Below are 25,456 nucleotides of genomic sequence, written 5' to 3' on the forward strand. Positions count from 1 at the left end.
ACACACATTTAGAAGAAGAATTTCAACAACAAAAAAAGACGTTTTGCAAGCTACGACCCGAAGCGTTGGTGAACATTTCTGGCGGCCAAGGGAGCGTGGGGTCCCACTGGCGAAGGCACGGCGCGGGACACTGCGGTTTCTGCGTCTGGGTTTTTCTTTAACTGTGTGGCGAACGCACCTGCCCTTGCTGTCCTGCCAATTAGGTGCAGCGACTGAGAAGCCCCTTTTGTGCAGACCCCCCCCACGCCCACGTACACACAAGCTTGCACGCACACTCGCGCGCACACACTCGTGCACGCACACACACACAAGCTAGCGCACCCACACACTCGCACACACACGCTCGCGCACACACACACACACACTCGCGCACACACACACGTACACTCACACGCACACAAACGCTCGCACACACACACTCGCGCACACACACGCTCGCGCACAGACACACGTACGCTTGCACGCACACACACATGCTCGCACACACACACTCGCGCACACACACACACGCTCGCACGCACATGCACACACACGTACGCTCGCACGCACACACTCAAGCACACACACGCTCGCATGCACACACACATGCTCGCACACACACACTCGCGCACAGACACACTCGCGCACACACACACATGCTCGCACACACACACGATCGGCCCCCTGAAAACGTAACAAACACACAGGGCTGGCCAGCCTGCCCGGCTGTAAATCTGGGCCCTGTGCACCATAACCAAAATAAACTCCAGAAATCAAAGGTGGAGGGGGAAAATTTTACGTTGTTCCTGTGTTTATAGAATTCGTTTCATTTTATGAAAAAAAGAAAATCTTTATGGAGCTTTCCGAGGGATGGCGGGCAGAATGAATGATGCTCACTCCTACCTCCGTGGGTCAAATGGCACCTTGTGTCCATGTGTAAATACAATACGCATAAATATTGTGTCCGTGTGTAAATACAATACGCATAAATATTGTTCTAATGATTCGCTTCATCAATACCCACCGGATGCCATTATGTACATTGCTCTGCTCTGACTGCATGACTGTACTTTTATTTAGGAATTCCATCAAATTCATATGATCGTAAACTATTACCGTTACGCTGCTGTTGGAGACTGTTACAAGGCCGCACGCTATAGATGGGGTTCGTGAAATTTTTATGATCGTGACAATCGGCAACCCAGGCAACCTCACTCTCGTTATAACGTTTTGGGCCAATTCCATTAACGAGGGTTTCGCTTCCTACGGAAGGAAACCAGAGATCTCAGGATCCCAGAGAAAACCCCACCACTACTTACGAGTGGGTGGCACTCAGCACTGCCAACCCTCCCAGCCGCGTTGCAGCACCCCGCCTACGACGTCCGGCAAGTCTAAGCAACCAGAAAGGGCACGGAGCCCACTGTTGTAAACCAGGGCCCAGCGTTGGAGTGCGCTGCAAACCCAGCAAACTGAGTTCAATTAGGATCAGAATCTTTGTCTATTCTGGAGAACATATTCTTGGTTCTTTCGATTATGTCACGTAAATAAAAAATAAAAACAATTCAATAAATTCAAATACAAATTTAAAATAATAAAATTAAAATAATAAATTGAAAATAATAAAAGCAAAAAACCCAAAATAAAAAAAATATTTAAATAAAATAAATTGAAAATAATAAAAGCAAATAACCCACGACTTTTTAGATCACAACACAAGCGGTCTTCATCAGGCAAAAGAGAGAACCAAGAATATTATTTTCTGTAGTCACAAAAGTTTTAAGTCAAAATTTATCCTGGCGAAATCCGATGAGCTGTGAAGCTCAGATTTCACAAATGTCCGGGAGGGGCGCGGGCCAGCAAGCCACAACAAACAATGTAATAGGCAATATTAAAACATCAAATCATCTGGGAAGAACAGATCCTTGGCCACGGCTGGCATCAGTGGTGGGTGTGATATCAGAAACCGCCCTGGGCCCCCTCGTCCCTTCACCAACCCACACCGACCAGCGTGGTCAAGCGTAACTAAACAACCCCATGACATCTATCGTGTGTGGAGGCTTTTGTCCAGCAGCAGATTGACCAAAGTCATGCGATTTATTGCGATCACTGTCATAAGCCACCAATCTGCATCACCCATAATACTGTTTTTGTTTAGGTTAGATCGCGTGAATATAAATGTGTCGTTAAACCCGCCACCACCCGACGCAACTGGCATCATCTGGCTGCCGCCTGATGATGTCGGTTGTAATTACTGGTGAAACTCTCCAACACACTGGTGTACTCTATCACTAACGAATTGGCATGTTTTGTTCACGTGACAAACCTTACTAATTGGCTGTGTCGGGTAGTGGCGGGTTTAATGACGCATTTATATTTACGCGATCTAACCCCAAAAAAACCTGTATTATGGATGACATTGGTCGCGAAAGCCGACGTGTTAAACTGCGTCACCCAGCCACACACCGACAGCCAAGCAGCTGTAGTTTATCCTGCAGTTCCCATCATCATTCAGATTGCTAGAATGAACAAGCTCGTGATGGGCCTCAAACTACTTATATCGTGATGGGCCCCACTGTACTTACTCTATCGTGATGGGCCCCCTCGTGATGGATCCCAAAGTACCTTCTCTATCCAGGATGAAGTCATCTTGAGCGTAGCGGAATTTCTCCGGCCCGCAGGCAATGAAAACGTCGTCATCTCCGAAGAAGTCCTGCAGGCAGGCGATCTGTCGTCATCCGGGGAGGAGAGGCAAGGTGGCAAGGTGGTGGTGGTGGTGAGGGGGGGGGCACGGGTGGGTGGAAGGAGAATGGGGGGGGGGGGGGTCAGGGATGAGTGACAGAAGAGACAAAGAAACAAAAATAAGCGCCGACCGTGTGCGCCGCATTCCGAGACACGTGTGTCCGTAAATCCCGAGACGGCTTCCAGATGCGGCGGCGCAAACCAGACTTCTCAGACCATCGCCACGCGTATTATTTTTTGTACGTCTAACTAAACAAAAAGCAAGCAAGCAAAGCCCCGGCCATAGCTCTCTAAAGGAACACGAATAACTTAGCCAATTCATTATAAATCTGGGGAAATGACAGAGTAAGTGCAATGAACCCATAAAAAATGGCCTTTGATGTGTTGCCAAGAGATTACGCTTTTCTGGGAAATCTCTTCCAAAGGAGTGCCCCCCCCGCCCCCGCCCCCCGCCCCCTGCTCTGCGTAGACTTGGGCAGCACCAAGCAGAGTTCGCCGAGCGAAGCGCATCCAAGCAGGACGCATCTCTCGGCCAGACGACTAAAACATGCCGATTACCGTCGTCTTCCGCACACAAAAGGGTGCTCGTCGGGGCAAAATCATTTCGAGAGAGAGGGAGGGGTGGTGGTGGTGGGGGGGAAGCGTGCGGAAGAAATCACGCATTGTAAATCAAGGCGCAGTGCAATTCAAAACCGGAAAATGCCTCGAGAAGCGAAGAGTCGCCAAGAAAATTCGCAAGAAGCCGAATTTGCAGGTGCGGGGAAAGAAAAAAAAACCCAACCAAGTCCCCGTTCTCGCTGCCGGGCTGCGATCTTTTGGATGTTTTTATCCCCCCTAAATCTTTCGACGCTTTACTGAAACCGCAATGACGACATGCATTTAACTGTGTGAGCACCCTCGACGGAGAATGCGCCAAACCCCTCGGCGGGTCGCGGTGGCGAGATGTTAACTACCTCGCCTGGTATACAGGAGGTCGTGGGTTCGATCCCAATCCTGACACTTGTTTCAATGGAGTTTGTACGTTCTCCCCGTGGTCTCGTGGATTTTTCTCCGGCTCCTGCCTGTTTTTCCCTGTACATTTAGAATCATGCGCTTAGAGTATTTGGCTGCTATAAATTCCCGCATGATAAGCCACTTCATTGAGCTATCATTTGTGGCCAGGTCGCTTCTGAAAAAGAGCTGTATAGCTCAGTGAGCCTTACCTGGTAAAGTAAAAAGTTTAGTTTTACAGGTTAGGATACCCGGGTGCCGAATACGATGGGAGAAAATATGGACCTTTGCCAAAAGGTGTCGGTGGTAAAGCTACAATAGCTTAAATTTCTATTTAAAGCTTTCGTGACTGCAGGGATTCATCTTCTTGGTTCTTTCGGTAAAGTCACGTAGAAGGGAAATAATAAAATAAAACATAATAAAATAATTCTCACGACGTTTCGGCTACAACGCAAGCAGCCGTCCTCAGGTGAAGAATGAGGACAGCTGCTTGCGTTGTAGCCGAAACATCGTGAGAATTATTTTATTATGTTTATTTTTATTATTTTATTATTTCCCTTCTACAATAGCTTGCTCACGTGACTTTCTGGCAGAGGGAACCTCTCGAGGTGCCCCTCTAGGAGAGGCTATACTTGGCCCTTCTCTCCCATGGTGGTCACACATCTTGGAAGGGGTGGGCAGTGGCCACACTTTACCGCACCATACACGACCTGCTGCCTGACTGACTGTGGTGCATCCATTTATTGTGCTGGGTGGACAAAGGCGGTGAGGCGGGGGAAATTTTTGAATAAAATCGCCTTGTTCTTTCAACTGCCACGCAGGGAGATCAACGAACCGGACACTTCGGGGGTTGACCCTTGCAGGACCCCAAAACCCAACCACAAATACGCTTTGCGAAATAATAAAATACCGCAGATCGCATACACACCCACACACCCGCGCACACTCGCAGAGGCAGATCGCATTGTTAAAATATTCATCAAGCGTACAACAAACACGGCATTGTACGGCAGCTGTGAGAAATTAGGTCTTCGGTCTGCCAGCCCTAAGTGTGCCCAGGTGAACCTTTGGAATGAGAGCTCAACGGAAGCTTTGGGAATTAATGAAACGCATTGCGGAGCGCGGACGTCAGTCTCAACAGGGCTCGCGCAGATTGCAAAATCCTGCGTGGAATTGAGGTTCTAAGTTTGAGGTCAGGACGCGACCCACTGCAGTCCAAGAACGGTGCGGTGTTTACTTTAAAGCTGGGAGAGCGAACATGCGGGGGATGTTTTATATTGGGATAGATGAGAAAAGTAAGCAGGCATTTCAGTAGGATATGTCCACCGATAAGTTCAATCAACTCATGTGCACTCACAGGGACCTCTATGTGTGGCTGGGTGGGCGTGGGTGGGTGGGTGGAGACCAGTGGTGTTCACAGCAGCAGGTCGCCAGACCCAAAAGATTGTGGGCCAGTGCTTTCGTCGAAAAAGTTGTGCGGAAACCTTGGAGGTGTCATCGATTCTGAGCCTCCCGTTTTTCTCTTCGCAACATCTCAACTCTGCAGGACCTCCGGCTTGTGCAACGCCTCCCACATCCCCCATTCCCTTGCCACGGCTGCCGCCGCTGCTGTGAGCCTCATTGTGCGTGTGTTTTTTTACTTTACCAGGTAAGACTTATCATCATGTGTAAATGTATTGCAGCCGAGTACTCTAAACGCACGTTTCTAAACGTGGAGGAAAAAGCTGGAAGTCCCAGAGCAAAATCGACGCTCCAAAATGACAGGCGTCAGGGTCGGCATCGAACCCACGACCCCTTGTATACTAGGCGAGGTAGTTAACATCTCCCCACCGTGGCGTCCTCATCCGTGCCTTCATCACAGCCCGACTCAACTGCTGCCACTCTCTCCTCTACGGCCTCGCCAAATGCCGCACCTACAAAACTCCAGATGACGTAACATTTCCACTGGCCAGACTCCTCACGCACACCCATCTACAAGCTCACACGACCCCGATACTCTCATCTCTCCGGATGCTACCGCTGGCTTCTAAGTCAATCGAAGTTCAATTCCAAGATCGCTCTCGCCATCTTCAAGATCTTCCACGGATTTGTCCCCCTGCCCACCTCCCCCCTCCTCTCACCCTCTCACTCTACTCCCCTCCATTCACTTTCCGCACCAACTACCAAGGGTTTGTATCGAAGCAAACAGTCGACGTTCGCTCAGTGAGAGGGAGGGGTCGCTCTTTTTCTATTGCTGCTCCCGTTGTCTGGAACTCCTGCCACTTGAGCTGTCAACTCCCTGCTCCTGTTTAAGTCCAGGCTACGTCGGTCTCATTCTCACTATACAAGTAAATAAGTGCGCATTATTTGCTCTGAATGCTCACGTGCCATTGTTTTTTTTGTAGCGCATCTTACACGAAGTGGTTGCGTTTAGACGCAACATAAACCCAAATTGCGTTGCTCTGTGCGAATGCTTGCGTGAGCCCACTTGGCCGTGGTCGCGAAGCAACTCCGCCGCTGCTGCTGCTCCTGCCGCTTCTTCGAGAGCGGCTTTCTCAACGCAACCAGGATCATCGCATTGTGACTCTGGGACAACGCTTTCACAAGAAGCGCCGCCACGGGCGGTGGGCACCGTCTGCCATTGTAGTGGCGACGCGCGTCTGCGGGACAGCACTGGGGCGCGCGCACGGTCGTTGTCAAAACATTCACGGCGGGCGCCCCATACAAACCCGCGCCAGTGAATGCACGCGCGCACGCCTGTGTTGTTTTCTGCGACATTGAACAAACAAAACACAAACCCACAAGGCTCTTTGCAGCTCTGTTTCTCCGGCGGCTGTGATTGACCCCGTCGCGAACTTCCAGACGTGACCCAATTCTCCGACATAAAGCGCGGCCCGCCTCGTCTCATCAACATTGCAGCAGCAGCAGCAGCGTCCGCGTCTCAAACCCCCCAAATCCCCTCGCTCCCTCTCTCCGCAGTACAGAGTGGCGTGAATGATTCATGCGGTCGCCCTGCATCGCTGTCCCAACCAGACCATGCCTGACGTCTGTGTAAAGTGTAAAAAAAACATCAAACGGCCAATAAATAAGTGCTGTGGTGAGCGCACGAGAGTGGATGCGCCGCTGCTGGTGCTTCGTAGAGATCGGCAAAGCGTGGGGGTTGGTGTTAGCGTCTCGGCAGGGATTCGTATTCAAGTGGAACTCCGTGGGGATGGGGCTTTAATCTGACCCAAAATTTACACCATCGTTATCGTCGTGTCCGAGAGGCGCGTGCGAAACGCACGGCAACCCTAGGCGGCACAGCGGAGTAGGATGCGAATCGATTTGCGCGAAACGTTTGGACGTCGGTTTTTCTACGATTTCCATTCCGATGGAGCTCTCGGCGTCATGTCAGGGCGACTCTGTGCCGGGAGGCACCGTCTCGCCCCAGGTTGGACGACGGAAGGATAATTTTACGCAACTAGTTCTGACAGCCCTTCACATGAGGGGAGGCTGCATTCGCTCAATGCTCAATACAGATAGACGTTTGTCGCATGGCAGTCAAACAAATCTATTAATTGTCAGAGCTGGACTGTTAGGGGCCGTCCATGAATGACGTCACGCGATTTTGGACGATTTTTGACCCCCCCCACCTCGTCACAAATGTCTGACCCCCCCTCTCTCCCCCTAGGTGCGTGACGTCATTTATGGACGGCCCCTTACCAAATGAAGGGAAAACCCACATTGAATACATCATATCGAAAAAACACATTGCAGTCATCGGGTGACCCCGGCTGAAACGAATTCACTCACTATAATGAAACGGCTATTTCAAATCACGATTTTTGTCAAGATTTGACCGCAGCATCTTAGCGGTGCTGCCTCTGTGTGGCTATCGGCCTACCACGGTGACATCTCCCTTCTGGCGACTGCTGTTTCCACTTCGCAGACGGCTGTCCGAACATCCCGAGCAGGGCCCTTCTGATCAAAATGTTGCCACGCGGTTCAGTATCATTTTGGGGCAAGAACGAGTGTGTTGTCAGTGAAGTGGTTAGCTCGCTGTGCTACGAACTCGGTGGAAATTCGATACCCCCAGTCGTTGAGTTATATCTGAACCTTCTTCACCATCCTGTACTGAGCAGCACGGTGAAGTATGGTCAAACAACCCTACTCCTCCCTGCCAGGACTGAGGTGGGATAATGGAGGTCCTCATTTATCACGGCACATACAGGATATGATGTGTAGAATATACAGCAGATCAGTTAAATAAGTAATATTTAAAAATACTTTTTTTTTAAACACGCTTTCATCAAATGTACCGTACTCGTAATGGCAGAACTCCACGACTCGAGGAAGTGGCCCCGAAGCTTGCCATGACGTAAGGGGCTGGGGTCATTTACAGCCAACGTGAGTTAAGCGTGGACAATTAGACCGAAGCCGAAACATAACATAAAAAAAATGTTTAAAAATATCAATTTTGTTTTTTAACGATAGAATATAGTATTGTCATCAGTATGACATAAGTATACCGAGTTTGCAGTCGATATCACATTGGGAAGTGGGTTAAAATTGAGTTACAATATTTGAGGATACGGCGACAACAACAACAGAGTGAGTTCATAGAAAGCGTGTAATAATAATGTTAAAAAAATATATATTAGAGTTTTTTATGATAGAATATAGTATTGTCATCAGTATGACATAAGTATACCAAGTTTGCAGTCGATAACACATTGGGAAGTGGGTTAAAATTTAGTTACAATATTTGAGGACACGACAACAACAACAGAGTGAGTTAATAGAAAGCGTGTAAAAATAATCTAAAAAAATACATATTTGATTTTAATAATAGAATATAGTATTGTCATCAGTATGACATAAGTATACCAAGTTTGCAGTCGATACCACATTGGGAAGTGGGTTAAAATTGAGTTACAATATTTGAGGATACGACAACAACAGTTCAATAAAAGTGTGTAAAGTGGTCGTTGTAATATAACTCTCAAGCCATTACGAGGCGCATTTTCTTGTTTTGGCAGATGTTCAAGGTGCGGTGTGATTGTGGGGTAATTAGGACAGGGTGGAATCTAACGGGTTTAAAGAGCGTTTGCCGTGCGCAGTCTCCCCCCAAGGGCAATCGATTCGCGACTAATCAGCCACCGCCACCTTATGTCGGAGCAAAATACAAAGTCGCGGTGTGTCGGAGCGACTGCGTCCGACGCTAATGCAACATCGTGCGCGCCCGCGGCGAGTTTCAAATTACGCGAGGGCTCGCCTCTTCTCTGGCCAGCTGAAATAACACTCCGATGTATCTCTCTCTCTCGCTCTCTCTGGGTCTTTTCGACATAACGGGGTAGATTGAAAGAAAAAAAATGGGACGTAAAAATAGAAGTAAGCTTCCGGCGCGGGCTTTTCATCGCCGTTGCTCGCATTCCTCAATCTCAATCAACGCCGCAGCACTCGCCCCCGGATCAAACCCTGCACATGGCCCTCGGTTTGGCAAAGGCGACGAGCGAACGAATCCACGTTAAAGTTGTATTTGTTGTTCACGCGGGTTTTACTTATTTAGTTGCACTCGGCCCACAGGCTTGCTGGCTCTCCTTAGTCGCCGCGAACCTCGCTTGATTATGTAAACACAGACAGCCTACCCCCGATGAGACGCACTCGGCCGTAAGATTCCAGTGCAACCGTGAACACAACAAACTGCGTCGCGACTGCCACGTGTCACAAATGGCGAACTCACGGCCGAGAGACAAATCTCTCGGCTGAGCTGTTTTGTACCTCCCGCCAGAGGCACCCAAAAATTCAGGCGCGGGGCAAAGCCATCGTCGGCTGGCGTGGGTGTCCTGACTCACTCGGCGTTTTTCTCAGATTTGATTGTGTCGCGTGTGTTGTTTCGCTCGGCGTGATGTCCGACGTTTCACTCCACGAACCGCGTGCCGCAAACGGAGTTTCTGAAGAAGCTCCCGGCCGCACGTGGAGCGAGACGTCGGGCACTGCGCCGAACAACACCACCACGCAGCAACCACCCGAGAACATGCAAACTCCAATATACAGCAGGTGCCAGGGTTGGGATCGAACCCATGACCTCCTGTATACTAGGCGAGGCATTTAACATCTCGCCACCGCAGCGTCTCATCATAACAGGCACCGTTAACCTGTGCATTAAATTATAAATATAAAATATAGATGGCATGTGTGTATGATTGTTGAACTTCTTCCGCACCGTACGTAGCAAACCACGCGAATCAGAGGTAGGGGGTGGCGTAATCCGGAGACTACATCAGCAAGCCCGGCGTTGCCAGCCGAGGCATCGATCAGCGGAGCCTCGTGGTGTCCTGCCCCGCTCCGCCTCCTCCTCCTCCCGTTCACAATGTGACCGATTGCTCTCTCGTGGCCCCGGCTGCAAGGGGCGGAATCCATTCACGGATAATGGAACTCAGGGCAGCTGCACCTGATCCCATGGCAGCTGCACCCCAACGAGAGGTGGCGAGCGGAGGCAGCCCTGTAGCGCGGACCTTGTTTAAAGTCGGGGGCTTACAGAAACTCACAAGGGGGGGGGGAGGCTGGGTGGTGGCAGGGGGGCGTGACACAGTCAATGTTAAACAAACTCTAAACAAACGTGAAAGGCTGGAGGGGGTTTGAGTCTTCGACAGGGAGGTGGGGGGCCTTTGGGCTCTCGACAGCAACCGCCCCCACAACTCCCTCAAACCCCGATGCGGTCACACCTCCGTCACGTGTGTAAGCGTGGCCATGTGATGTGTCCGCAGCGCGATGCACGGGCAAAGTTCCACAACATTGGGCAACCTCACAGCCGACATTTCAAAACCACCGCCAATAATTCAAATGGGGTGCTCGTTTTGCGGGGTGATATTTTGACGCTTTTTGAAAAGTGGATTATTTATGGAATAAGTCAATGGGCGAAACTGAATTCACCTTATATTTTGACTTAAAACTTTCGCGACTGCAGGAATTCATATTCTTTGGTTCTTTCGGTAAAGTCACGTAGATAGAAAAATAATTAAAAAAAATAAAGTGAATAAAAAACGTCGTGGTGTTTGTTTTGATTTTTAAAATTATTTGTATTCACTTTATTTGTTATTATTATTTTTCTATCTACGTGACTTTACCGAAAGAACCAAATAATCTGAATTCACCTTCACCATCCTGGTTCGGGTGACAAAGCGAATTCGTCCGATTTCCACCCGAGTGGGCCTGGTGTCAATTCGAACGGTAGCGGTGTTCCTTAGCAGGGCCCGGGACCTGTCACTCGACTCAGTTTGTCAAATCCACGCCTCGCTCGCTTCGCTGCGACGTACGTTGTCGCGAAGCGATTATCTCCGCCCCCCCAAAAAACACCACTCCCTCCTTGGCAAACAAAGGGAAATCCACGCTCGCTGGGCTCGCTTGCTCGTAACGGGGATGTGATCTGCCACCAGCATTGGCCACACCTCACAGCTGGATAAACGACTCGGTGATAGAGAGAGAGGGTGAATTGGGCGGGGATGGGGGGAGGAGTGGGCATCCACCTCCGCACCGACAGCCGTGTCCACTTCACGATGAGACGGAGTGCGACTCGCCTCGCGTATGTGTCTCTGTGCGTGTGTTTAACACGTAGGATGTTTAACACGTATGTGTCTGTGTGCGTGTGTTTAACACGTAGGCTTTCGCGACCGATAGTCATCCGTAATAGAGGTTGTTGGGTTAGATTGATGAAATATAAACGTGTCGTTAAACCCGCCACCAGCCGACACAGCCAATTGGTAAGGTTTGTCACGTAAAACAAAACGTGGCAATTCGTTGCTAGTTCAGCACGCCGGTGTGTTGGAGAGCAAATGCAGAACATTTACAATTCGAGTACGACGTTTCGTCAGTAATTACAACCAGCATCATCAGGAGGACAGCCGGAGCTGTGGACAAATCCTCCGGCTTCGGTCTTTGTACGCATTTTGAACTTCGTTCGCACCGTACGTAGCCAACCGTGATAATCCGGGAAGCGCTTTTGGGACAGGGCCCACAACTTCGCTCAAAAGCCACCGGGCGACCTCGAACGCACCACGGGAATTTGGGAGAGGGGGAAGGGGGCGCCCGGTGAATCATTGGTTCGTTCACCGATGCACGCGGTGATCCGCTGTTTGTCACTGTGATTACTCATCACCGCTGCCACGCCATACGTGGGACGGCGCAAAAAAAATAAGGTCCCGGGTGGTTGCTCGCTCGAACAAATGTTCCCGGATAATGTTGGTCTGAAGCACAATGTGAGTACGTGTGGAGTGTGGAGACACAGAATGGGGTTAGTGCTTGACTATTATTTTATCCATAATACTCAACAATGCATAATGGGGTTGTAGACGTTGTAACGTGAGAATGCTAAATAATTCTGTGGGTGTCTCCTAGCTGTAAATAAAAATAATTGGGTTCGCTCAAAGACAAACACCCCCCGTATAGCCTTAACAGGCTGTTGGGGCAAGTGCTGTTAGCGAGCACCTTTCAGGGCCGGCACAGCACATGATGGGGTGGCAGGCCAGAATTTGTCTCCCCAGTGGCGATGCTTACACACCCGCACCAGGTACTCATTTGAGGCTGCACAGACCTAGGGGAGGCCCAAAACCGGTTCAGATAATATTCACTGGTGTTGGCCGTGAGCGGGAATCGAACTCGGGTCGCCGGGTTTGTAGCCCAGCGCGTTAACCACTCTGCCACCGCTAAAACACCCACAGCACACGTGTACACAGACCCACGCACCCACACATGCCCCATTGTCAGACGTGTCTGCACAGACCACTGGGAGGGCCAGTGCTGCTCGCTCGCTAAACTTCACCACTCCAGAAGCGAGTGAAGCCGGCTTTGGCAGTCGCTCCTAATGAGCGTCGTCGCGTTTGAGTGGAACGCGCGTGGAGGAGGAGGAGGCACGGGAGATAAGAAACAACGCAAAGACGAGGCGTGGGAACAAAACAAAAAAAAAGCCACGCAGTAAAAATTTGTTCAAGAATAAAGATGCTTATAAAATAATTGCACGGCCTAAATATTTGGGTTACTCTGAACGCTGGCCTTAACGTATTTAAGTGTGTAACATAAAAGGGCTTTGATGTCCATCGATGTCTCTCGCTGACCCCCTTGTTTTGTCGTCCAGAGGGGTTGGCAGCGGTGCAGTAGCTCCCTACCAGTCTCGCCGCTTTATTCATCCGAATCCCCGTGGAGGTTAAGAGCATTGCAGAATCAAAAACACAAAGTTCCCCGAGCGGGGTCGGCGTGTAACTTTTTAATGTGTCGCTCGATGTGTGAAAAGGAACGTCGAGGTAAGGTAGCGGATTTTAAAATCTCTTTTTTTTTTCCCTCCGCCGGAGTTCCCAGCCCCCGGTTTCGCGTTCCCACGTCGCTGAATTGTCTTCTCCATGCGCGTGCCAACTACACGATGCCGTCACAGTGCCGGAATCTTAATTGGGGAGCCATGGAGGTTGTTGGACCGTGATGATGTGTTAAAAAAAAAAGGGGTGATGCTTTCAGAGGGCCCCATTAAATCAAATCGCTGTCCTGTTACAATATAATAATGATGACTTATTTACCCAGGAAAGCCAGACCGAGTCTGAAGACTATTTTTTCCCAAGATGGTTCCTGCTACAATGGGATATTTAGCCAGCGCAAATGTTAGTGCATGTTTAACTTTAAGGAGGAAAGCTGAAAACCCGGAGGAAATCCATGCAGAATAGGCAGGAGCGTTACTTACCACTTGCGACAACAATCCACCCATTAACGAATCTTATTTTTCTAACAAACACCCCGGAAAGCCTAAAACACTCACTCGCAGGTTCACGTTCGCCACCCACTTCAAGGTTATGCCAGGTTTTCCCCAACATCTCCGGTTACGCGAAATAAACCCAGCCACAACCATTTTCCATCGTTAAATACACATTTTTTTTTTACGTGAAAAAATAAAATAAAACAGGAATTCCAAAGCTCTGACCAACTTGCAGATGATTTCATTTTCAAATCTTTAGCACCCACGGACCACGACTCACAACCCCCCGACCTCGGCCACAGACAAAAAAAAAGACGTTGCCGTCGTGAGAATGTCCCCACTACGTTCCAGCGTGCAGTCAGTTGGTGGCTCCTGGCCCGTGGGGCTGCACGCTGGCACCCTCAGGGTCCCCAAATGAATCGCTGGCTCCACTCTCTCTCTCCTTTTTTTTACGATCAGTGGAAACAAGAAGATGCTCGGTGTAGCCCGCAGTTGCTTCGTTCATCATTTCGTAATAAAAAAAAAATAACTTTGCTTTATGTAAACCCCCACCTCTCGTTCACTCTCTCACTCACTCTCTCGGTCACTCTCTCCTCTCTTTATCCCTCCTGCTCACCTTGTGCCGTGCAAGGGAAAATATGAATTGATATGCAGATTCGTTAATTGGATTACGGCTCCATTCAACGCTGGGACAATGGCGACGCTCGGTTAGCGGCGCGGTTGGCTACGTGCGGTGCAAAAGAAGTTCAACGTACATTAGAACATACGGGGCGTGAAAGTGGATCGACATACAAAGACAAAGATCCCCCGTATAGCCTTAACATACTGTAGGGGCAAGTGCTGTTAGCGAGCACCTATGAAGGCCGGAACGGTACACGAGGGGGGGTGGGTGGCTAGCACCACGCCCGACCGCCTTTGTCTCCCCAGTGGCGATGTTTACACACCACACCTGGTACTAATTTCAGGCTGAGTCGACCTGGGGGAGGGCCCAGGACCGGTTCAGATAATCGTCACTGGTGTTGGCCGCGAGCGGGAATCGAACCGGGTCGCTAGGTTCATAGCGCAGCGCGCTAACCGCTACACTACCGCTCTCGACATACACACACACACATACAAACATACGGACGAGTCTGTCACCAGCGCCATCGCAAAGAACACGAGGGAAAGGATGCGCTGGACGTTCACAAATCGGAGAACGAGCTGTGCGACGAGGTTCATGTCGGTGCGAGCGCGACGACAAACTGAAACATGGACACAGATTCATGAGGTCAACAACAAAAAAGGATTCTTAAAGTTTACAATAAATGTATCAAATAATGACGCGTGTGATGTTTTCTTCTTCTCAATTGGGATTCATTATAGGTGATGTAACCCTTTCAGCCACGGGGTGAGCCGTGCTCACATCGTCACTCTGAAATGGGGACAATTAAATTGAATTTCCTGGTGGAGGAGGGGCAAGCTTCTGGACAGAACAAATATAACAATCAAATGAAATGACACATCATTACACGATAATGAAATGCCGTACAGTATACACAGACAAAGATCCCCTCGTAGAGTCTGACAAGAATGTTGGGGCAAGTGCTGCTAGCACGCACACACACGCACGCACACACACGCACGCACACACACACGCACGCACACACGCACACACGCACACACTCAGCGGTCGGGCAAGCAGCTCCCAATGGGAAGGTTACATTCTGGTTGGGGGTTGACTCAACCCATCATCACTCCGGGGTCGATAAAACAAGTACCACTTTGTCAGGAAGTGGGCAGTGGTTGCCCGATGGGATGAACTCGCCCCCACCATAGGAATGTGGAATTTATACCACTGGCTCAGAGGCCTGCAAATGGGAGATGGACAACCGACTCGATGCTAATTCGAGCAGGAAATCGCCGACGATACATGCACGCATACCTGGGCTCGTGTCACAGTTTGCTCCAACCGTCACACTTTTATAAGCTGTAGGTCACACGGGCTCATTACCGCTGTCGTGTTATCCAGGACGCGGCATGTACGATGGCTATAACAATAACGTATAGCGTAAATACATAACTAAACGCGTTTTTATTTTACTAGGTAAGCCCCATTGAGCTATTTTTTCAGAAGCGACCTGGCCACAAATGATAGCTCAACGAAGTGGCTTATCGCGTGGAAATGTATCGCAGCCAAATGCTCTAAATGCACGTTGATTCGAAATGCGGAGGGAAAAAAGCGGAGGACCCGGAGAAAAAATCCACGCGACCACGGAGAGAGCGACACCGGTTCAGATAATCGTAACTGGTGTTGGCCATGAGCAGGAATCGGACTCGGGTCGTCGGGTTCATAGCTCAGCGTGCAAACTGCTGCACCACCGCTCTACACTGCCAAACAAGTATCTCACAAAGACAAAAATCCCCGGTATAGCCTACACAGGATAATGGGGCAAGTGCTGTCAGCGAGCACACACACACAAAAACGCACGCATAATCGCCAGCACCTCAACACAGTGACACACTGACCCACACAAATTGGCACGCACGCGCACATGCACACATATGCCAAAGCCTTAAATGATTGCGCTAATAAACGCCCACAGCTATAGCACAAAGCACACAATGTATTGCTGTTAGTAAATTGATGCAGCCGTGGCAAGTGTGTAATTGACTGTGGGATGATGACGACGATGATAACACCGGAGGATGAATGCCTGCGCGGCGCTCCGGGGCATCTCGGTATGCGTCAGTGACAGCGGAGGCCAACATCACAGGAACAGCCTCTGCTGCTCCGGTCTCAAGAGGCCAAATCTTGTGAGCCGTTGTGTGTGTGTGCAATTCACTATTTTGAACTGTATTCTCATTGTATGTGGCCAACCGTGCTGGGTGATGGGGGGGAAGGATAACAAGCAAAACACAAAAAGCAGTTCCAAAGAAATCAGTTTGCCATCTTGAGACATTTTTTCGAATTGGGTAAAATTGTTTTTGTATTTCAAGAGCTGCGATTCATGTGATTGCGAGGCGGTGGTCCTGAACATTTTCCCGTTCCGAGACGTCTGCTAGTTGCAGGGTGGGGGTCCCGTTCACCGCTGATCTCAGAAATCGCCAGTGACTCAGCGATAATTGTATTTAGAGGGGCATTGCCCCTTTGTTTTTAAAGACACTGTACCCACCGCAGAGAACTGCAGCGACACGGCCGCACTCTACGATAGCTCGTGCGAAACTATGCCACACGCCCTCCCGCATGGCCTTGTGGAAGCTTCGGTACCGATAAAGTTCTTTTATTTAAAAAAATATCTTTGTTTCGATGACGTACGTGTACATCACGTACACGTACGTCATTGGAATGGTACCGGCAGAAGAAAAACTGATGACGTACGTCATCGGAATGGGGAAGGGTTAATCAAAAACGTCACGAAGCAGTCCATAAAGAACCGCATGCGGTGCCCCCAACGAGGCTTGCGCTGCATAGTCACGGAGACATTCGTGGAAGCGCAAGTTCCAACAAACGATTGCATTCCACACAATCCTTCGACGAGACACGATTCAAAGGACAATTAAAGTAATTACGAGTAATCAACAAAAACATAACTGTGTCATTGTGAGCCTGCGTACACAGTGGCGTCAAGACCGGAGGTCCGTGAGGGATGCCGCCGGGCTTGTTGGAGGCAGTTGCCCGTCAACAACGACAGAGGGCGGAGGAGCGACGCTCACAACAACGAGCGGAATGCCAGCGGCGGTTAAATGCAGCTGAGTTGGCACGGTGGTGCAACTACCAGTCATCTCAGGCAGTCAACCCACAACAAGTTGTTGTACGTAGTCCAATGTTAAAGTGTGTTTAACACGTAGGCTTTCCATATGTAATAACAGTAGAGTCTACATGTGGTGTGAGTGGACTAGTGGCCACGGGAGGTAATGACAGGGGAGTCAGCCTGCAGTGTGAATGGACTAGTGGCCACGGGAGGTGATGACAGGGGTGTCGGCTGTGAGTACGAAGGGACTGGTGGCTACGGGAGGTAATGACAGGGGAGTCAGCTGTGAGTGTGAAGGGACTGGTGGTCACGGGAGGTAATGACAGGGGAGTCAGCTGTGAGTGCGAAGGGACTGGTGGCCACGGGAGGTAATGACAGGGGAGTCAGCTGTGAGTGTGAAGGGACTGGTGGCCACGGGAGGTAATGACAGGGGAGTCAGCTGTGAGTGCGAAGGGACTGGTGACCACGGGAGGTAATGACAGGGGAGTCAGCTGTGAGTGCGAAGGGACTGGTGGCCACGGGAGGTAATGACAGGGGAGTCAGCTGTGAGTGCGAAGGGACTGGTGGCCACGGGAGGTAATGACGGGTATCAGTTGCGAGTGCGAAGTGACTGGTGGCCACGGGGGGTAATGACAGGGGAGTCAGTTGTGAGTGCGAAGGGACTGGTGGCTACGGGAATGATCGAGAAGGGAGCGTGGTCAGGTGACGGAAGAGGACTGTGGAGTCTGCTGGTAGAGGGAGCGTCCAGAGTCAGCGAGAAGGTTCGAGAAGGGGGGCGTGGCCTCGTGTCGGTATATAAGGGGGAGATGCGCGGGAGACGTGGGGCTGTTGCGGTGGGGGTCTCCGCCTGTGTCAAGTGAACGCGTCTTCAATGAAGTGCCATCTCAAGGGAAGTGTGTCAAGTCGTCATTAGCTATAGAGGTAATTGGCTTAGACCGTGTACACATACACGCGGTCTAACCAAAAAGCCTCTATGATGAACCATGTTAAAGTGACTATTGTTTTTATCGACCATTGAGGGGTGAATGGCCGAATGAGCCCATGAGCAGGATTTGAACTCGCAACCCTTTTTGATTTGAGGAGTTGTGTGGTCTAACCGCGGCGCCCACCCAGCCTGCGGTTCAATTGACTTTAAATGAAGTACACATTCGCTCTATTTGCATTGGCTTACAATAGAATCCCATCAGTCAATAATAAATCGTAAAAAAAAAAATTAGATTTTTTTTTTAAATGTAGGTCAGCCAACAAAAAGACATCGTAACGCGTCGGGACGCTTTGCGAAACCCACAACGCGCGGCTTGTTGCGCGGTCCCCTCGCCCAAAAACACATTAATGGCAATCAAATAATAGAATCAATGAGGCCACGTGCGCCAAGCACCACAATTGCTGGGGGACACCAACAAACCGGCGGGCAGTCTAAATAAATAAATAACACTTCCAGCTAGCCCCGTCGCCGCGTCCCCCCCCCCAGTCCGTGTCCGACCACCCCCCCTCCTCGCCACTGTGAGCCGGACAAGGTGACCCCAAGGACGACGAGCGGGGGGGCGGGGAGAAAAAAAAGTTTGAGCGCCTGGCAGACCCAGTTAGGGGCGAGCAGCCCCTCCCTGCGCACCGCCGGCGCAGCAGAAACGACGGCAACGGAGGCGGCGCCCCCCCCCCTCCCACAGTCTTCACTGAGTAGCCCCTCCCCCCTCCCCCTCCCAGTCTTCTCTGAGTAGCCCCCACCCCTCCCCCACAGTCTTCTCTGAGTAGCCCCCCTCTCCTGCCCCCCCTCTCCTGCCCCCCCTCCCCTGCCCCCCCCGGCTGGACGTCAGGAGCGAGACAAGACAAAATAAACGGCGCGGTTCGCGCGAGTTGCCTGTCCACCGTCTCAACGCGACGGCGTCTCAAGACATAGGCGTGGAGGAAGGGGCACGTGCTCTTTGGTTCTTTCGGTAAAGTCACGTAGGTAGAAGATACAATAAATCACGACGTTTCGATCGCAACACAAGCGGTCGTCCTCAGGCGGAAAAAAATCGAATCCCGCAGTTCCACTTCTGGATTATATTTTTTCCCGCCTGAGGACGACCGCTTGTGTTGCGATCGAAACGTCGTGATTTCTTTGATTTTCTACCTACGTGACTTTACCGAAAGAACCAAAGAGTATGGATTCCTGCAGTCACGAAAGCTTCAGTCACGTGTCTGTACTTTTTTTTTTAAATCGACGACACGGCCGCTCAGTGGGTGGAGGAGAAGTTGACGATCCGAAGTCTGGATTTGAACAGGGGGAAGGGAGTCGGTAGCACAGACGGCTGGAGGAAGGGAGTTTGAGAAGGTGTGGGGCCCAGTAGGGGAGATGGGGGCAGTAGCGAAGGAGCAACCTCCTCCAACAGCATCGGTTGACTTGCGGCATCGACTCAAGTGCGATGCAGAAACCAAGCTGGCACTGCCAACAGTGCAGTTGGCACAATTACCAGCCATATCTCACCGATGTCCCCTAACACCTGGGTCCATTCCATGAACTCCAGTTGGCACGACTACACGTTCAGTACTTCCCCGATCACACCTAAGCCTGGCGCACACACCATGCCAACACCACTGCCAACGCTTGGCTGCGATCGTGTGCTTACAGGGCATCGCCACGCCGTAAAAACCACCATCACCGCATCAGCGGCAATGCAGCTGCTGCCGCCGATGGGTGAGCATTAAAAGGGCATTTTCGCCGGGATCCACGAGACGGATCGGCAGCACAATCGTCCTGCCGCAGAGAGGAGTGGGGGCGGCGTGATTTTATAGCGTGGCGGGTGGGGGGCCGCGTCCCGGGACGATGAGGGGAGGTGAAGGACGGCGAGTGATGGAGAGGGCCCGCACCCCAGCTGCTGTCCGATTGCCGTGGGGGTCTCCCCCACATAAAGAGGGGGGGGGGGGTGATGGGGGGCTGCCACGTGATTGATCGCTTCCGCGGCGGCGAGGGGAGCTTGGGACGTGTGCCTTTGACAAAAAAATTGGGGGGAATTTTTTTGGGTTTATATTTAATTCGCGTGAAATTACACGTGCGCACGTTCGTACGTTCGGACGCACACAGACGGACACAGGATCGCGGGGCAGTGATCTTCATTAAAACGTTGCTCATCGAACAAAGCCAAGGACGCTCACGCGGCATTCGGGACACGTTTCAGAGCGCCGTTGCATCACGTTATGATGCCACGTGGAGATGGAAAATATGAAAGATTAAAAAAAACACCCGACTCATTCGGTTTGCAGCTGAGCAGAACATCCACCCAATTTATTCCCATCAGTCACACGGCCTTCAAGCATCAGACAAGGTTTTTACAGCTTTTTCCAAGAAACTTTTATCTGCTATGATTTCATATCCTTGTAAAAAAAAGAAAAACGAGCTATGAATAGAACACTGCGCGTTTCAAACACGGTACGTTTTCATTATATCGCTTTCAGGAAACCTCTTAGGGCGGTGGCCAATACACGTCAAGTCGAGTGAACTCGTCTTTTAAGAAGTCTTTCTCTCTGCGTCAGCGAGCAAACCCGCCTCCCCCTCTGCCCGGTGGACGTGCACAAGAATCTACGCGCGACACTCCACAGATTCGTCTTGGCTGGATGTCGATCGTTCTCCGTTGCGATTAACCCGCACGGCAGATGGCGTCGAATTAGCGTTTGACGAGGCGACTGTGTGTGTGGTACCGACGGCATGAGAATTTCTCGACACTTATTAAATCTCACGTAAATCTCATAAATTCTAACGCAAGCTCGCGCTTGGGGGCTTCCCTCGTGCATGCGTGTGGTCCATCGCAACGCCTCTCCCGTGGAGTACACACCAACACCATCATCCCACTCGTTTGCACGGCTTTGCGTCCGCCAGCCCCCACACCCCCCCCGCCCCCCCCCCAAGTTGCGCGGAGCTATCGAGCCGATGCTGTGCCGAGGCAGTTCCACAAATAAGGAAACCTCACAGTCAACATCGCAGCCAAACTTTGGAAGTAGAGGGGAGGCGGAGGTGGGGGGGAGCTTTCGCTGGCGAACGGTTCCCCTAGGGCCGAGGTATTGGTTAGATTACAGATAAGCTCCGGGGAAGTTCGCCCCCCCCCTCACTTCGGCCTTCTAGAATTATCTTCAAATCTACAAAACTATTGGCTATTGGCTCAGTAGTAAGTCCACTGTTTTGTGTGCTACTGTGTGTTTAATAACGGTTCTAAATGATTCGTCATTAATGTCAAAATGCCACGTATTTTTTTTGTTGTTATCCAAAATTTCGTGCGCCGTGTTTTGGGCGTACAAAACACTTTTGGGGGCCGTCTGGACACCCCACGACACCCACAGAGGTTGAGCCCATGCTCGCGGTCAAAATCTTATAATCATCCTCAGGATACGTATAGGGGAGCGGGCAATGGCGCAGACAGAGTGTGCAGGCGGTGCGGCTGCACCGGAGCCCATGGGCTGCAGCAGGGGCCCAGGTGATGGCCTACGAAGTCCGGGGCGGGGGGGGGGCAATGGACATGGGCCACCCTCCGCTATTTCATTCCGAGCGCCAGGGCCCATGCCACCAGCCACGCTACGTCACTGCATATGGGGGGCGACAGGCTCAAACAAATTAACTTAACACATTCAATGAGGGACACATTTTCCATCACCAAATGTTTTAAAAATGAAATTTTGAACTAATAATGTGGTAAGAGGCTAAACTAGTGAACCAAATTAGATATTTCGCGAGTATTGTTTTGATGCACTCTTACATTTTTTGTTAATTATAATGCCCCCTTGATGCGTACATTTTATGGATAAAATCGATCCCTGCTCTCACAGCACCTGCATAGAATCATGCGTGCCAAGGTTGAGTCTTTATAATATATGCAACCTCTCTCATCAATGCTGTTGTTTTGCACTCCACACCAGGTATCTAATTAAGACAGAGTCAGCCTAGGTGTAGACCCAGGACCTGTTCAGATATCACTTGCCAGAAATCTAACTCGGTTTTCCGGGTTTGTAGGGCAATTGAGCCGCCTTATTTTTTCATTCAAAGACAAAGATCCCCCATGTAGCCTGAACATACTGTTGGGGCAAGTTCTTTTAGCGAGCACCTATGAAGGCCGGCATGGCACACGAAGGGGTGGGTGGCTAGCACCACGGCTGGCCGCCTTCATCTCCCCAGGTGACGATGTTTAGACATTGCACCAGGTACTCATTTCAGGCTGAGTCGACCTAGGAGAGGCCGTGAGTGGGAATCAAACCCGGGTTGCCAGGTTCGAGGCGCAGCGCGCTAACCGCTGTACCACCGCTCACCGCACACGAACGTGCACACGCGCGCACACACACACGCGTACACACACACACAAAGATCCCCCATATAGCCTTAACAGACTGTAGGGGCAAGTGCTGTTAGCGAGCACCTATGAAGGCCGCAACGGTACACGAGGGGGTGGGTGGCCAGTACCACGCCCGACCGCCTTCACACACACACACGCGCGCACGCCGAATGGCGACGTAGATTTCTGGCATCTCCTCGCCAAGGCAGACGACAGCCTCGCGTCCCTGGAGACCTCGCTAAGTGGCGATTTCACCACAAGGCTCGCCTTGAGGAGTTGCTGCCACGGAGCGAGCCCCATCACAAAAGCCCGTTTCAGCGCCTCGCGAAAACGACAGCGCGTCCGCACAATGTGTGCATCGTTACGGCCGCGCGGAAAACAATAAGCCACGGCCCCTCAAGACACCGACTGCTGGTAGAGCGTTCTACGGTCGGTCGGTCTGCCGAGGAAAGATCGCGCACTCCCAGCCAGTGGCGCTCACATCGAAACGCTTCAATGCCTTACGCTGCAAATTCGGCGTGAATAATTTTAAATGCGCCCGCACGCATCGTGAAATTCAAGAACAATTGTACGTGGTTATGATACTGCTTGTAGCACGGTGGATTTTACTATTTATGTTACATGAGGAATTATATGTATTATTTTATTACTGCATGCTTTTTTCGGGGAAGTGGTGGATGCAGCGGGTATAGCGCGCTGCACAATGAATCTGGAAATCGGGGTTTGATTTGTTGGCCACAGAATCAGTGGGATGAAGTACGGTCAAACAACCCCGATTATTACCAACACGGCATGTGAAGGACCTTCATCCAGAAGTCTTAGAAATTATTCAAAGAGAAAAGATATTTGAGCATTTATATGAATAGCATCTAAAATTATTGATATCAACCCATCTGAGGATGCAACTCATAAACACATATTTAAACCCACGTTGAACAGCCTGGAATGAACCCGAGAGCTAAGCTTTAATGTCTCCTAATACATGCTGGCGGATCTGTATGTATTTACGTATAACTTCTTTTGCACCGCACATAGCCAACCTTGCTAAAAGCAAAAGTCACGCAAAATTGCGAAACCTTTGCTTGCTTTTCAACATTCCTCCGGTTTGCTCAAAAGCCAAATCCATTGGGCACATTTGCCCAAGTGACAACTTGAGTTGAGTGGCTCTGTCAGGTGGTGGAGGGTTATTGTAAAAAAAAGTGACTTAAAAACATACATGATGAGCTAACCCAAAATAAGCAAATTATGAATCGTAATATTGTTCGTGGAAGCCTGCGTATATAGAAATAGCTCGGGTAAGTTAAAAAAAAAAACATTTTGGTTGACCTTAAAAAAAAAACATCGTTATGAGACTCAGCAAAGCTTCCCTGTGCATGCTGTGTGCATCGTGGCGATTTCACAGACACAGAATTACAAGATCAACAATTACAACGATCGCAGATTAGACACGGCCACGAAACGGGGCCCTTATTTATGGAACAAGCCTGCTGCATAAGAACATTTATAAACTGTAACAGCACGATAGCTTCATCAAGTTCTCCGTGGAATTGACGGTATATACTTATACTTCACTTGTAGCAATGCACCACTTACAAACGATTCCTTCACCCATGATACGTGCATCTAATTGCGTGCATGCGAATAATTTGAAGCTTATGTAAATGATATGCAAAGCGTATGCTGATGTGAGATAAAGCCTAACGGAGTGGACAAAACTCCAAAAATGAGGCTGAACAAACCAGAAGGAATACCAAATAGATGGTGACGAAGAAAGACCAAGAATTAACCAATTTTTGGATCATATCGCGACCCCCTTAAAATCGTGACAATGTATTCATTGAATGATTGTGTGCCCGCGTTGATGTCCAAATTGATCAACGTACAAAATTACCAGCAAATGACTCAGTTCGGATGATGCACACCAATAATTGCCCCCCCACCCCCTCCTAGCGGGAGACTGATGTCTTTTTGCAGGCCAGGTTCTGATCCCCCCCTTGTGTCCACAGGGGCAGCTGCCACTGTGGGTGCCCCTTAAAATGTTTCAGATGAGACTTCACGTAAAGTACTCCGAGATGCGCTGACATGAAATCATTGTGATTCTTATTCTGATGTGTGTGGGGCAGGCGAGGGGTGGGGGGTGCGGGAGTGGGGTGGGGGCGTGACATGTTACATGTCTGATCGTTACCGCTTCTTTTGCATGGCTCGGCTGTCAGGGACCCGTGGGGATTATATGGGGAGGGGAGTCGCGGAGTGAGAGGAGTGCGGGAAGGATGGCAGCTGCGAGGGATGGACCCAGAGTTCAGCGTGGGCCCTCTCCGAGCCAAGCTGCCCAAACTATTATTAATGTTTGCGATGCCACCACGGTGTAACGGCTGGCACGCTTGACTTGCAATCCAGGAGGTCGCCGGTTCGATCTCCCAGAGCGGCAGTTGAAGCAATGACGCAGGTTCCTTAAAGCCCCCTCTCACCCCCACGGCATCTGTCCACTCAGTAGTACAAATGGGTGACACTACAGTTGGTCGACCGGCAGGTCACGTGTGGCGGGGTCAGGTGTGGGTGGCTCCCAACTCTTTCAAGACTCTCAGGTTAACGCGTAGTCGTAGGGCTTTCGTGACCAATATTATCCAAAAAGAGAGTTTATTTGGGTTAGGTCGCGTAAATATATAAATGTGTCGTTAAACCCGCCACTACCCGACAATTAGTAAAGTTTTGTCACGTAAAAAAAACGTGCCAAATTAGTTACTAGTTCAGCACACCCGGTGTGTTAGAGAGTAAACCTACAACAGTGAGCGCACTACTTCAGGGCTGCACTTTTACCTCTTATTTGGAACGCATTGAGTCACCCTCCCAGCTCCAGAGATTCTGTGAATTGTCATCATTATTCTTTTTTTCATTGTATCGTTTCTCACCGTGGGTCTTGTTTGGGTCAGCTTTTGGAACGCCGAAAGTACGGAATGTCATATTCCAACAATTCACACAAATTGTATACGGCAAAGAAGTTTTTTCGGACGCAATCCCATTTT

The 25,456-nt window shown here is 50.3% G+C and overlaps 1 protein-coding gene across 3 annotated transcripts in view; it reads right to left on the reverse strand.

The window, feature by feature from the left end:
* The window catches only part of LOC144937641 (neuronal migration protein doublecortin-like), a 65,689-nt gene that overhangs the window by 12,147 nt on the left and 28,086 nt on the right, over positions 1-25,456 (reverse strand). For all 3 annotated transcript variants that reach the window (XM_078865014.1, XM_078865012.1, XM_078865013.1), the window contains one exon: positions 2,602-2,704. In XM_078865014.1, coding sequence (XP_078721140.1) covers positions 2,602-2,704 — 103 coding nt within the window. The remainder of the gene's footprint in view (positions 1-2,601; positions 2,705-25,456) is intronic.

The sequence above is a fragment of the Lampetra fluviatilis genome, chromosome 19 (genome assembly GCF_964198595.1).
Source record: "Lampetra fluviatilis chromosome 19, kcLamFluv1.1, whole genome shotgun sequence".
Taxonomy (NCBI): domain Eukaryota; kingdom Metazoa; phylum Chordata; class Hyperoartia; order Petromyzontiformes; family Petromyzontidae; genus Lampetra; species Lampetra fluviatilis.